The sequence below is a fragment of the Pristiophorus japonicus genome, chromosome 12, assembly GCF_044704955.1.
Source record: "Pristiophorus japonicus isolate sPriJap1 chromosome 12, sPriJap1.hap1, whole genome shotgun sequence".
In the NCBI taxonomy this organism is placed as follows: domain Eukaryota; kingdom Metazoa; phylum Chordata; class Chondrichthyes; family Pristiophoridae; genus Pristiophorus; species Pristiophorus japonicus.
The window spans coordinates 77,196,318-77,210,529 of NC_091988.1; the positions used below are offsets into that span (position 1 = coordinate 77,196,318).

The window sequence follows — 14,212 nt, forward strand, 5'->3', positions numbered from 1 at the left end:
TGCCTGGTCTTCAGTCGTCATGGATCCCCTTGCCACTGGACCAAGACCTTGCTCAGCTAAGCCCATGTGGTAGTCGGTGTGCAACAGCCACCCCACGCTAAAAGATCTCACGCACAGGCATCTTCCATTCATCCAATATGAAGTTCGGAATCTGAAACGTCAGGACCCTAATGGACAACTCCAACAGCGACAGGCCGGAACACCGCTCCGCCATAGTTGCCCGGGAACTTGGACGCTTTGACATCGACATCGCTGCCTTCAGCGAGACCTGGCGGGCAGGGGAAGACCAGCTCAAGGAACATGGTGGAGGTTATACCTTTTTCTGGAAAGGAAAACTAGAGGAAGAATGTCTCCTTCATTGAGTCGGCTCCGTCGTCAAAAATGAACTGGTCGGCCGCCTCAAAGACTCCCCCTGCAGGGTTAACGAACGCCTCATGACCCTTCGCCTTACCCTATCCCAGAACCAATGTGCCACAGTCATCAGTGCGTACACCCCAATACTCGATGCAACAGATGAGGCTAAAGAGGGTTTTTATTCCAACCTCGAGACATCCCGTTCCTTCATCCTCATGGGCAACAAATTGATCCTCCTCGGTGACTTTAATGCCAGGGTCGGTAAATACATAGCCCTCTGGGGAGGCTGATTGGTAGAGAAATCAAACTCCAACGGCACTCTACTCCTGACAAAATGTCTAGAACACGAACTCCTCATCACCAACACCCTGTTCCGCCAGAGGGACAAATACAAGACATCGTGGCAACATCCTTGCTCCAAACACTGGCACCTGCTCGACTATGTCATCATCCGAGCCAGGGATCGCAAGGATGTGTGCATCACCCACGCCATGACAGGAGCTGACGACTGCTGGACGGACCATCACCTAATCCGTCATCAATATTAACATAGACCCAAAGCAGAGAGGACAGCAGAAGCAGTGCCGCAAAAAAGTTACTACCGGGGCACTTAAAGACCCAGCTAAGAGAGCCCTATATACAGTGCCTCACAGCCATTCTGGCGTACCTTGATGACCCTGAGATGTTCAATGCCCACAGCGCTTGGTCTGCCCTCCAGCCCTCCATAACCAGTGCCTGTGAAGAGACACTTGGTTACTCAACCAGAAAACACCAAGACGGGTTTGATGAAAACCATCAGGAGATCCAAGAGCTATAGATCGTAAGCGTAGGGCATTTCTGAGCCTCAAGCAACAACCCAACTCGGGAGCTACAAAGCACGTTACAGACAGCTCAAGGCTGAGGTCCAAAAACCCGGGACCTAAAGAACAGGTGGTGGATGGAGAAAGCGCAGGTGCTATAACAACTAGCTGACAGCCGCGACATGCGAGGATTCTTCACTGCAGTCAAGGCCACCTACGGTTCAAACTCCCAAGGCCCCACCCCACTCCTGGCCAAGAACAGGGAAACACTCATCAAGGACACCGAGGCTGTCAGGGCCCGCTGGAAGGAGCACTTTGAAGATCTCCTCAATCAAGACTCTGCCTTTGACTCGAGTGTTCTCAACTCCATCCCGCAGCATGCAACCCGCTACCACCTCAGTGAAACCCCAATGCTGCACAAGTTAGGCAAAGTCATAAAACAGCTCAAGAATAACAAGGCTACGGGTGTGAATGGAATTACTGCCGAGACGCTAAAATATGGCGGAGAGGCGCTGTTGACGCGGATACATGATCTCATCTCTCTCATTTGGAGGGAGGAGAGCATGCTGGGAGATCTCAGAGATGTGCAGTGATTGTGTCCATTTTTAAAAAGGAGAACAAATACGACTGCGGCAACTACAGGGGAATCTCCCTGCTATCAACCACTGGGAAGGCTGTCGCTAGAGTTCTCCTCAACCGTCTTCTCCCTGTGGCTGAGGAGCTCCTCCCGGAGCCACAGTGCGGATTTCGTCCCCTACAGGGAACAACGGACATGATCTTTGCAGCACGACAACTGCAGGAAAAATGCAGGGAGCAGCGCCAGCCCTTATACATGGCCTTTTTCGATCTTACAAAGGCCTTTGACGCTGTCGACCGTGAGGGCTTATGGAGCGTCCTCCTCCATTTTGGATACCCCCCGAAAGTTTGTCGACATCCTTCGCCTGCTCCATGACGTCATGCAGGCCGTGATCCTTACCATCGGATCCATTACAGATCCATTCCACGTCTGGACCGGGGTCAAACAGGGCTGCGTCATCGCTCCAACCCTCTTCTCAATCTTCCTCGCTGCCATGCTCCACCTCACTGTCAACAAGCTCCCCGCTGGAGTGGAACTAAACTACAGAATCAGTGGGAAGCTGTTTAACCTACACCGCCTCCAGGCCAGGTCCAAGATCACCCCAACCTCTGTCGTTGAGCTGCAGTAAGCGGACGACGCCTGCGTCTGCGCACATTCAGAGGCTGAACTCCAGGATGTAGTCGATGTATTCACCGAGGTATATGAAAGCATGGGCCTCACGCTTAACATCCGTAAGACAAAGGTCCTTCACCAGCCTGTCCTCGCCGCACAGCAATGCCCCCCCCAGTCATCAGGATTCACGGCGCGGCCCTTGACAGCGTGGACCACTTCCCATACCTTGGGAGCCTCTTGTCAACAAAGGCAGACATTGATGCGGAGATTCAACATCGCCTCCAGTGCGCCAGTGCAGCCTTCGGCAGCCTGAGGAAAAGAGTGTTCGAGGACCAGGCCCTCAAATCTACCACCAAGCTCATGGTCTACAGTCATACCCGCTCTCCTGTATGGATCAGAGGCATGGACGATGTACAGAAGACACATCAAGTCGCTGGAGATATATCACCAATGATGTCTCCTCAAGATCCTGCAAATTCCCTGGGAGGACAGATGCACCAACATCAGTGTCCTCGCCCAGGCTAACATCCCCAGCATTGAAGCACTAACCACACTCGATCAGCTTCGCTGGGCAGGCCACTTAGTTCGCATGCCAGACACGAGACTCCCTAAGCAATTGCTCTACGCGGAGCTCCTTCATGGCAAACGAGCCAAAGGTAGGCAGTGGAAACGTTACAAGGACACCCTCAAAGCCTCCCTGGTGAAGTGCGACATCACCACTGACGCCTGGGAGACCCTGGCCAAAGTCCGCCCTAGTTGGAGAAAGTGCATCTGGGAGGGCGTTGAGTTCTTCGAGTCTCAACGCTGCGAGTGTGAAGAGGTCAGGCACAGGCAGCGGAAGGAACGCGCGGCAAATTAGTCCCACCCCTTCCCTCGACGAATGTCTGTCCCACCTGTGACAGGATCTGTGGCTCTCGTGTTGGACTGTTCAGCCACCAAAGGCCTCACTTTAGGAGTGGAAACAAGTCTTCCTCGATTTTGAGGGACTGCCTATGATGATGATGATGATATTCGTTCAGAGGTGAATATTGCCAGACCTTGACAGAGGTTTCCAAGGTATCCAAGGCAATGACAAATGATTCGCCAAATATTCAGCAAGAGAATTCCAACAGAAGTGGAGGGTTTTATTTTCCTCTACTCTTCTGACAAAATACGAGAATAATGGCTGTTTTTCCTTGTAATTTTTTAGCTGCTCAGGAAATGTACTGCCTGAAGGGGTGGAGGAAGCAGATTCAATAGCAACTTAAAAAGGAAAAATTTGAAGGGCTACGGGTGGAGTGGGACTGGCTGGATAGTTCCTTCAAAGAGCTTGCACAGGCACGATGGGCTGAATAGCATCCTTGTGTGCTGTATCATTTGATTAAATCATGGAAGTGGACTGCTTTGAAACGAGCGCATCCTGAGAATTGATTTTTGTCAGTATAAAGGGGATGTGGGAGAACTCGCAGCCAGTAACGATCAATCTGTAACAATGATCCTGTATGCTTACCTAAGTTAACAGTTAACTAAGTATGAATCTGCCAAAATTAATTATTCTACCAGTTGAGTGCAGGATCTCAATTTACCCTTGAGGCACTCCATTTCCAGACACGCAATGCCAGTATCCTATGAAATGTCACTATTTTATGCAGGGAGTACGGTAGGACTGTTACTTGGTGCTTCCTCAGGGAAGAACGCTGAAATTGGGGAAGTTTGTGTAGAGATGCTCGTGTGAGTAATCTCATATCCGACCACCCCAGGACAAGGCCAAACAATTCGAAAAGATTTCATTTTTGTCTTTAATCAACAATCCACGTGCAGTTGTATTAGAGATTAAAAATCAAAACTTAACAAATGCTGATGATCTGAAATAAAAAAACAGAAAATTATGAAAACACACAAGTCCATCAGCATCTGAAAGAGAAAGGACAGGATACTATTTCAAATATGATCTGATGTTTGTAGCACGCTCGCCTCTGAGTCAGAAGGTTGTGGGTTCAAGACCCACTACAGAAACAAGAGCACAAAATCTAAGCTGACACTCCCAATATAATGCTGAGGAGGTTCTGTCTTTCAGATGAGACATTAAACTGAGGCCCCGTTTGCCCTTTCGGGCGGACATAAAAGATCCCAAGGCACTATTTCGAAGAAGAGTAGGGGAGTTCTCCCCAGTGTCCTGTGGTCAATATTTATCCCTCAACCAACATCACTAAAAAACAGATGATCCAGTCATTAACATATTGCTGTTTGTGGAACCTTGCTGTGCGCAAATTGGCTGCGCGTTTCCTACATTACAACTATGTACTATGTGACTATGTTTCAAAGGTACTTCATTGTCTGTGAAGCGCTTTGAGACATGCAGGTTCTTCCTTTTCATTCAGGGCCAGCACCAAAATGTGGTCTGACCGACCTGTTCTGCAACTCCAGCATTTTCTGACGCTTTGGGAATGCAGTAATGAGGGAGTACTTTATCACAGAGGTGCCATCCTTTGGATACAGTGTCATACTGAGGTCCTGTCCGATTGTCCAAGATTTGGGTTCTTAATTGAGGTGTATAAAAATATAAGGGGCTCAGACAGAGTGGATAGGAAGGACATATTTCCCTTAGCAGAGAGGTCAATAAACAGGGGGCGTAGATTTTAAGTAATTGGTAGACGGATTAGAGGGGAGTTGAGGAGACATTTTTTAACCCAGTGGGTGGTGGGGGTCTGGAACTCACTGTCTGAAAGAGTGGCAGAGGTAGAAACCCTCATCACATTTAAAAAGTACTTGGATATGCACTTGAAGTGCTGTAACCTGCAAGGCTGCGGACCAAGAGCTGGAAAATGGGATTAGGCTGGATAGCTCTTTTTCGGCCAGCATGGACACAATGGGCCAAATGGCCTCCTTCTGTGCCGTAAGTTTCTATGATTCTATGATTTCATGATGCAATTTAAAGAAAAGCAAGGCGTTAACTCCCCCCGCCAGTCCTGTATCTTGTCCATCAATCCTCTCCCATCCCATGGCTGCTGTGTTTGCCTACACAACAGTAATCGCTGCAATCTAGAAAAGTAATTCTGACTGAAGCATTTTTTGAGATGTTTCAATGATAAATGCGAGTATATTTTTGAAATATCTTTTTGAAGTTTCCACTCCATATGCTAATTCACTCTGCAGCGTGAATTCTAATTGCTGTAAGAAAGGATTGTGCCCAGGTGCAACTTGGATGTGTTTCCAGGCACAAAACATCAGCAATTCCAGCGAAGGAGAAAATCTGGCTCTTGCAGTCAGATCCACTAAACAGAAGCCTGAAAATTGAATCCTGATTAACAGATAACTGGTTTGCCAAGAAGTTTTATACTTGGGTCAGGATTTTTGTTAGACTGCTGCCAGAAATAGCCTGTTTCCAAATCTTCGTAGCACAGCCCATTTAATCATTCGTCCCAGCATTTGATGCAAGTGAAGGTAACAGAACATATCGTGAAAGACATATCTTTTCAGCTGTTTATTGCTGTGTGTGGAGTTTCAACATTAGAAGCTGTGAGCAACCTAGTTATTACTTGTGATTCTTCACAGTCGCTGCGCTGTCTGCAAAAATAGGCCCGCAGTATAAAAAAAGATCAATCTGAAATTATATATATTAGCAGATCTCCTGTGGTGTTGCTCACAGGTTGAAGAGAAGGTTGACGGAATCTCTGGTGAAGTCTGGGTGGAGATGAGAGGTGGTGATGGGTGGAGATGGGAAGCAGGTCTGGGTGGACCTTGAATATTGTGCACAGTTTTGGTCTCCTAATCTGAGGAAGGACATTCTTACTCTTGAGGGAGTGCAGCAAAGGTTCACCAGACTGATTCCCGGGATGACAGGACTAACATATGAAGAAAGACTGGATTGACTAGGCTTCTATTCACTGGAATTTAGAAAAATGGGAGAGGGGATCTCAGAGAAACATAAAAAATTCTGATGGGATTGGACAGGAAGAATGTTCCCGATGTTGGGAAAGTCCAGAACCAGGGGTCACAGTCCAAGGATAAGGGGTAAGCCATTTAGGACCGAGATGAGGAGAAACTTCTTCACTCAGAGAATTGTGAACCTGTGGAATTCTCAACCACAGAAAGTTATTGAGGCCAGTTTGTTAGATATATTCAAAAGGGAGTTAGATGTGGCCTTTCTGGCTAAAGGGATCAAGGGGTATGGAGAGAAAGTAGGAATGAGTTACTGAAGTTGCATAATCAGCCATGATCATATTGAATGGTGGTGCATGCTCGAAGGGCCGAATGGCCTACTACTGCACCTATTTTCTATGTTTTTATGGGTTAGGAGACGGGCCTGGGTGGGAACAGGAGACGGGTTGACGGGTTTGGGTGGAGGCGGGAGGCGGGTCTGGGTGGAGACGGGAGACCGCTCTGAATGGGGACGGGAGACAGATCTGTATGGAGACGGGAGGTCTCGGTGGAGACAGGAGGGAAGTTTGGGAGCTGCGTTGAGACCAGTGCTGAGGTTTAACGTGAGAGTGGGTTCTCAGTTCAGCATCTTGGTAGTGAGGCTGGGTGTTGACATTGCTGCAGTGTCTGAGGCCCAACCGTCTTCAGCTGCTTCATCAATAACCTTCCCTCCATCATAAGGTCAGAAGTGGGGATGTTCGCTGATGATTGTACAGTGCTCAGTTCCATTCGCAAATCCACAGATAATGAAGCAGTCCGTGCACGCATGCAGCAAGACCTGGACAACATTCAGGCTTGGGTTGATAAGTGGCAAGTAACATTTGTGCCAGGCAGTGACTATCTCCAACAAGAGAGAGTCTAACCACCGCCCCTTGACAATCAACGGCATTATCATCGCCAAATCTCTCACCATCAACATCCTGGGGGGGTCACCATTGATCAGAAACTTAACTGGACCAGCCACACAAATACTGTGGCTACAAGAGCAGGTCAGAGGCTGGGTATTCTGCGGCGAGTGTCTCACCTCCTGACTCCCCAACGCTTTTCCATCATCTAGAAGGCCCAAGTCAGGAGTGTGATGGAATACTCTCCACTTGCCTGGATGAGTGCACCTGCAACAACACTCAAGAAGCTCGGCACCATCCAGGACAAAGCAGCCCGCTTGATCGGCATCCCATCCATCACCTTAAACATTCACTCCCTCCACCACCGGCGCACTGTGGTTGCAGTGTGTACCATCTACAAGATGCAAAGCAGCAACTCGCCAAGGCTTCTTCGACAGCACCTCCCAAACCTGTGACCTCTACCACCTAGAAGGACAAGTGCAGCAGGCACATGGGAACACCATCACCTGCAAGTTGCCCTCCAAATTACACACCATCCTGACTTGGAAATATATCGACCCTTCCTTCTTCGACACTGGGTCAGAATCCTGGAACATCCTCCCTAACAGCACTGTGGGAGCACCTTCACCACATGGACTGCAGCGGCTCAAGAAGGCAGCTCTCCACCTTCTCAAGGGCAATTAGGAATGGGCAATAAATGCTAGCCTTGCTAGCGACGCCTACATCCCAGGAATTAATAGAATTTTAAAAAAGGCAGTTTCATTTTCAAAAGAAAGAACAAAAATAGAGACTGAGCCCGAGCAGAGCACAGGTGGGACTGGGTTTTGCGTCTGGGCTTCTCAAATTGAGTATCAGGCTCGGAAATCAAGCACATGTGTATTGCCAGATGAAGGGAGATGTTGAGTGACATTCCATAGAAGTTCGTGCTTGGGTCTATTAAACAGTACCAAGATACCCATTTGAACAGGCAGGCTTAATGTCTCAACCAGAAGGTAGCACCTCAAGCAATGCAGCTCTTTCTCAATACTGCTCAGCAGTACCAGCCCAGATTATGCACTAAGCTTTTCGAGTTGGGCTTGAACCACAATGTTCTGATTCAGAGGTGAGAGTGCTACCAAATGGTCCTCCAATTTAGATCATTTATGCAAATGCAGACAGATGGCACATGAAGGGTATTGCAGACTGCATGAAATAATGTGCGACGTAAGTATAAAATAAAATTAGCACAGAGCTTGAGAAAGGGACCTTTAAATAATAGTAGACTCATCACATTCAACTATTATTCTCAGGATGTTGTGGGCAATTAAAAATGCCAACAGAAATTATTGGGATAACAGTAAAACAGTAGAATACAGGTCCACTGAGGTTACAAAGTGCACTGGTCAGACTTCACTCGGAGTACTGTGTGCAGTTCTGGGCACTTTTACAGCCGTGACTTCTGTTGCCTAGGCACCAAGCTTTCATTCTTCTAAACTCCAAGAAAGAAAAGAAAGACTTGCACTTATATAGCATCTTTCACGACCACCGGACGCCCCAAAATGATTCACAGCCAATGAAGTTGTACCAAACTGCTACGACAAAGTCAATGTGGGAGCACCTTCACCACATGGACTGCAGCGCTTCAAGAAGGCAGCTCAATGTTGGTGAAACCACACCTGGAGTAGTGCGTACAGTTTTGGTCTCCTTATTTAAGGAGGGATATACTTGCATTGGCGGCAGTTCAGAGAAGGTTCACAAGGTTGATTCCTGAAGGGGTTGTCTTATGAAGAAAGGTTGAGCAGGTTGGGCCGACACTCATTGGAGTTTAGAAGAATGAGGGGTGATCTTATTGAAACATATAAGATTCTGAACGGGATTGACAGGGTGCAGAGAGGATGTTTCCCCTCGTGGAGGAACCTAGAACTAGGAGGCATAGTTTCGGATTAAGGGGTCGCCCATTTAAAATGGAAATGAAGAGGAATTTCTTCTCTCAGAGGGGCGTGAATCTGTTGAATTCTCTGCCCCAGAGAGCTGTGGAGGCTGGGCCATTTAATGGGGCATAAATTCAGTCGTCCCGGGCCCGTCCGAAGTTTTTACGGACCTGGTAAGACATCAGAAAAGCCGGTTTTCACCGCGCAAAAGCTGGAGCTTGACAGATCCTACACACATCGGGAGCGAGGACATTTGCATGACAAGATTGCGGTATTTACCCATATCTTGCCCGGCAAATGTCCTCAAAGGTCTTGCGCCTGATAGAAGCAGACGCATAGCCTACTTTTACAGGCGTAAGAGTTTAAAAACCTATCAAAAACATGATTAAAATAAAATTTTAAAAAACATTTATGTTAAAACCCTGCCCACTCAGGTAATGTTATTTTAAACCCTAACCCTAACTTTTTTTTAAATCGGCAAATTTTTTTCTTTAAAAAACATGTATAACAACTTTAATTTCTATTAGTGTATTGTGTGAGGTGTTTTTTAAATGTTTTATATAGTGTTTGTGCATTTTGGGGGTTTTCTAATTCATTGTAATAGGAATTTCTGGAATATATTTAAGGTTGAGATATCCAGATTTTTGAACGATAGGGGAGTCAAGGATTATGTGGAATGGGCAGGGAAGTGGAGTTGAGGCCAAGATTAGATCAGCCATAATCTTATTTGAATGGCGGAGCGGGCTTGAGGGACCTAATGGCCTACTCCTGCTCCTATTTCTTATGTTCTTATCTTAATGCCACCTTCCGAAGGGCAATTAGGGATGGGCAATAAATTCTGGCCTTATCAACAATGCCAACATTTCAGCAATGAATTTTTTAAAAAAGTGTTCCGTGTCACTCACCGTACCGCTGTAGGAGAATCGCTGGCCAACCATCTGCCCAGCCTTTGCCGATGGTGTTCCATAACAGGCCGCCTTGATCTGGCACAAGGTGACTTGCCATCTTGATTCTGTGGGACGAATGCATAATCTTAATGGACTGAGAGCCTGCTGTCTCATGAATCAGGAATGCAAGCACACATCTTATTACTTTACAGCACAGCAGGTTGCAGCCCTGCACCGCCTGTGGATTAAAAAATCATCCTTAACCAGAACAAATCTCTTTAAGTCAAGCATTTTCTAATATGTATTGAAAATATGTTCATTTTTAAAATGTGCAGAGACTAACCTTTTTCCTTTACCCTTGGTTGGCAGGATGAGAAACTGTGAGCCTCTCTGTGTAGATCTGCAGTCCCAGATCCTTAATTGTTACCAAGAAAATCCGCAGCTAACTTTAAAATGCTCCACCTTCGCCAAGGAATATCGTCATTGCATCAAGGAGGCGCAAAAGGTACGATTTGAAGGTTACCCGCATGCACAGTGGAGGAATTCAACTGCTCGGTTCACATGCTCTGCTCAGTATAAATGGTCACACCTACAGGTATTCAGTAGTATTCTAGACCCCTGCTAAAGTGGGTCAGTCAAACTGCTGTCTGATTTTGGATTTATGTAGCGCCTTTCACGACCGCCAAATGTCCCAAAGCGCTTTGCAGCCGATTATGTACTTTTTGGAGTCCAGTCACTGTTGTAATATAGGAAACATAGCAACCAATTTGCGCACAGCAAGTTGCCACAAACAGCAATGTGGTAATGACCAGATAATCTCTTTTAGTGATGTTGATTGAAAGAAAGAAAGACTTGCATTTATATAGCGCTTTTCACAACCACCAGACATCTCAAAGCGCTTTACACCCAATGAAGTACTTTTGGAGTGCAGTCACTATTGTAATGTGGGAAATGAGGCAGCCAACTGGCGCACAGCAAACAGCAATGTGATAATGACCAGATAATCTGTTTTTGTTATGTTGATTGAGAGATAAATATTGGCCCCAGGGCACCGGGGAGAATGTCCCTGCTCTTCAAAATAGTGCCGTGGGATCTTTTATGTTCACCCGAGAGCGCAGAGGGGGCCTCAGTTTAATGTCTCATCTGAAAGACTGCGACAGTGCAGCGCTCCCTCAGCATTGTACAGGAGTGTCAGCCTAGGTTTTTGTGCTCAAATCTCTGGAGTGGGACTTTGTAATGAATGTAATGACTCAAAAGACTTGTTACTGTAAATTGCCTCAGGTGTAAACCTGATCCAACTTTATTCACACCCAAAGTAACCCGCGTGACATGGTACCCGCACTTATATACCAGTGACCGCGCACGCGCGCGTACAGCCCAATGACTTCCGACAGTGGCGCCCCCTGGTGTCTGGTGACCCCAAACATTAATACTAACAGACTTGAACCCACAACCTTCTGACTCAGAGGTGAGAGTGCTACCCACTGAGCCACAGTTAAATAAGTAAATAGGGGGCACGGGTTTGGTTGGAAGGGTGTCCCAGTACCAGATGTTTGCACTGTTTAGGTTCTGGGTCCCCATTGTACCAGTGAAATACAGCACCTGGCAAGTAATGTAAAAAGAAGAGCGTACTGCACAGAGGTCACTTTCTTGAGATGCAAGTTATATTTTTAAATTTCTTTTTAAATTGAGCCTTATTGTGCACATGCGTTCAAGAATGTCAAAAGCACCTATTTCAGTGTGAACGCACAGCTTTGACTGGTAGCGCTCACATGATTTACCACGATGCAGACTAAACTGAAGATCCTGAGTTAAGCAAATTTAGTGTGAGCAGAAGTTACGAAAAGAAGAACTTACATTTATACATAGAAACATAGAAAATAGGTACAGGAGTAAGCCATTCGGCCCTTCGTGCCTGCACCGCTATTCAATGAGTTCATGGCTGAACATGCAACTTCAGTACCCCATTCTTGCTTTCTCGCCATACCCCTTGATCCCCCTAGTAGTAAGGACTACATCTAACTCCTTTTTGAATATATTTAGTGAATTGGCCTCAACAACTTTCTGTGGTAGAGAATTCCACAGGTTCACCACTCTCTGATGAAGAAGTTTCTCCTCATCTCGGTCCTAAATGGCTTACCCCTTATCCTTAGACTGTGACGTCTGGTTCTGGACTTCCCCAACATTGGGAACATTCTTCCTGCATCTAACCTGTCTAAACCCGTCAGAATTTTAAACGTTTCTATGAGATCCCCTCTCATTCTTCTGAACTCCAGTGAATACAAGCCCAGTTGATCCAGTCTTTCTTGATATGTCAGTCCCGCCATCTCGGGAATCAGTCTGGTGAACCTTCGCTGCACTCCCTCAATAGCAAGAATGTCCTTCCTCAAGTTAGGAGACCAAAATTGTACCCAATACTCCAGGTGTGGCCTCACCAAGGCCCTGTACAACTGTAGTAACATCTCCCTGCCCCTGTACTCAAATCCCCTCGCTATGAAGGCCAACATGCCATTTGCTTTCTTAACCGCCTGCTGTACCTGCATGCTAACCTTCTGTGTACCATGACACCCAGGTCTCGTTGCACCTCCCCTTTTCCTAATCTGTCACCATTCAGATAATAGTCTGTCTCTCTGTTTTTACAACCAAAGTGGATAACCTCACATTTATCCACATTATACTTCATCTGCCATTCATTTGCCCACTCACCTAGCCTATCCAAGTCACTCTGCAGCCTCATAGCATCCTCCTCGCAGCTCACACTGCCACCCAACTTAGTGTCATCCGCAAATTTGGAGATACTACATTTAATCCCCTCGTCTAAATCATTAATGTACAATGTAAACAGCTGGGGCCCCAGCACAGAACCTTGCAGTACCCCACTAGTCACTGCCTGCCATTTTGAAAAGTACCCATTTACTCCTACTCTTTGCTTCCTGTCTGACAACCAGTCCTCAATGCACGTCAGCACCCTAGCCCCCAATCCCATTAGCTTTAACTTTGCACATTAATCTTTTGTGTGGGACCTTGTCGAAAGCCTTCTGAAAGTCCAAATACACCACATCAACTGGTTCCCCCTTGTCCACTCTACTGGAAACATCCTCAAAAAATTCCAGAAGATTTGTCAAGCATGATTTCCCTTTCACAAATCCATGCTGACTTGGACCTATCATGTCATCTCTTTCCAAATGCGCTGCTGTGACAACCTGAATAATTGATTCCATCATTTTACCCACTACCGATGTCAGGCTGACCAGTCTATAATTCCCTGTTTGCGCTCTCCCTCCTTTTTTAAAAAGTGGGGTTACATTGGCTACCCTCCACTCCATAGGAACTGATCCAGAGTCAATGGAATGTTGGAAAATGACTGTCAATGCATCCGCTATTTCCAAGGCCACCTCCATAAGTACTCTGGGATGCAGTCCATCAGGCCCTGGGGATTTATCGGCCTTCAATCCCATCAATTTCCCCAACACAATTTCCCGACTAATAAGGATTTCCCTCAGTTCCTCCTTCTTACTAGCAGCGCCTTAGGTCGTCCCAACGTGCTTTACAGCCAGCGAAGCACTTTCAAAGCGTGGTCACTGTTGTAATGTAGGAAACATGGCAGCTAATTTGTGCACAGCAAGATCCCAAAAACAGCAATGAGCTAAATGACCACATAATCTGTTTTTCAGTGATGTTGGTTGCAGGAACTGGAGTATCAACCTAGATTTATGTGCTCACGTCTCGGGGGGGGACTTGGGCCCAAATTTTGCCCAGCATTGGACGTCGTTTTTTCGGTGCCCAGTGAAAACTATGTCCAAAGATTCCCCAGTATTGAGGCGCCGGCGTCTACTACCAGTGCCAGAATGTTTGGCGCATTCAGGCGCTGGTGTACTTGTAAAATAAGGTTCCGCGCCATTCCTTCACATAAGGGAAACTTTCCCCACCTACAAACATTTTAAAACTGGTGCAGAGGCCCTAGAAACATGGTAGGAAAAACCCTTACCTGCAGTTAGAGAATCCATGCTGGCCCATTGCTATCCCTGGCCAAAGGGACTCCCATTTAGCTTATAATTAAACTCTACAGTAATTTAAAGACCAAATTTTAACTATAAGCATGTATAAAAGAAAAAATAATTAAAAACTTACCCATACTGATGCTCCTGCGATGAAAAAAGAATGATGGCAAAAAAATAATAAAATCTTTACCTTTTTCCATCAATGTCTTCACGGCCCAAAATAATCCAAATATTTGAAGGAAAACATTAAAAAGTTCCAGAAATGAAGAATCAACATACGAATCCTCTTCTTCTGCGATGCAGTGTAGCCTTCTCCCCACTCTCCT

At 46.4% G+C, this 14,212-nt stretch overlaps 1 protein-coding gene across 1 annotated transcript in view; it reads left to right on the forward strand.

Moving 5' to 3' along the window:
• The window catches only part of LOC139276947 (MICOS complex subunit mic25a-like), a 556,647-nt gene that overhangs the window by 395,768 nt on the left and 146,667 nt on the right, over positions 1-14,212 (forward strand). The window contains exon 9 of the mRNA XM_070894945.1: positions 10,255-10,390. Within this exon, the coding sequence (XP_070751046.1) occupies positions 10,255-10,390 (136 nt within the window). The remainder of the gene's footprint in view (positions 1-10,254; positions 10,391-14,212) is intronic.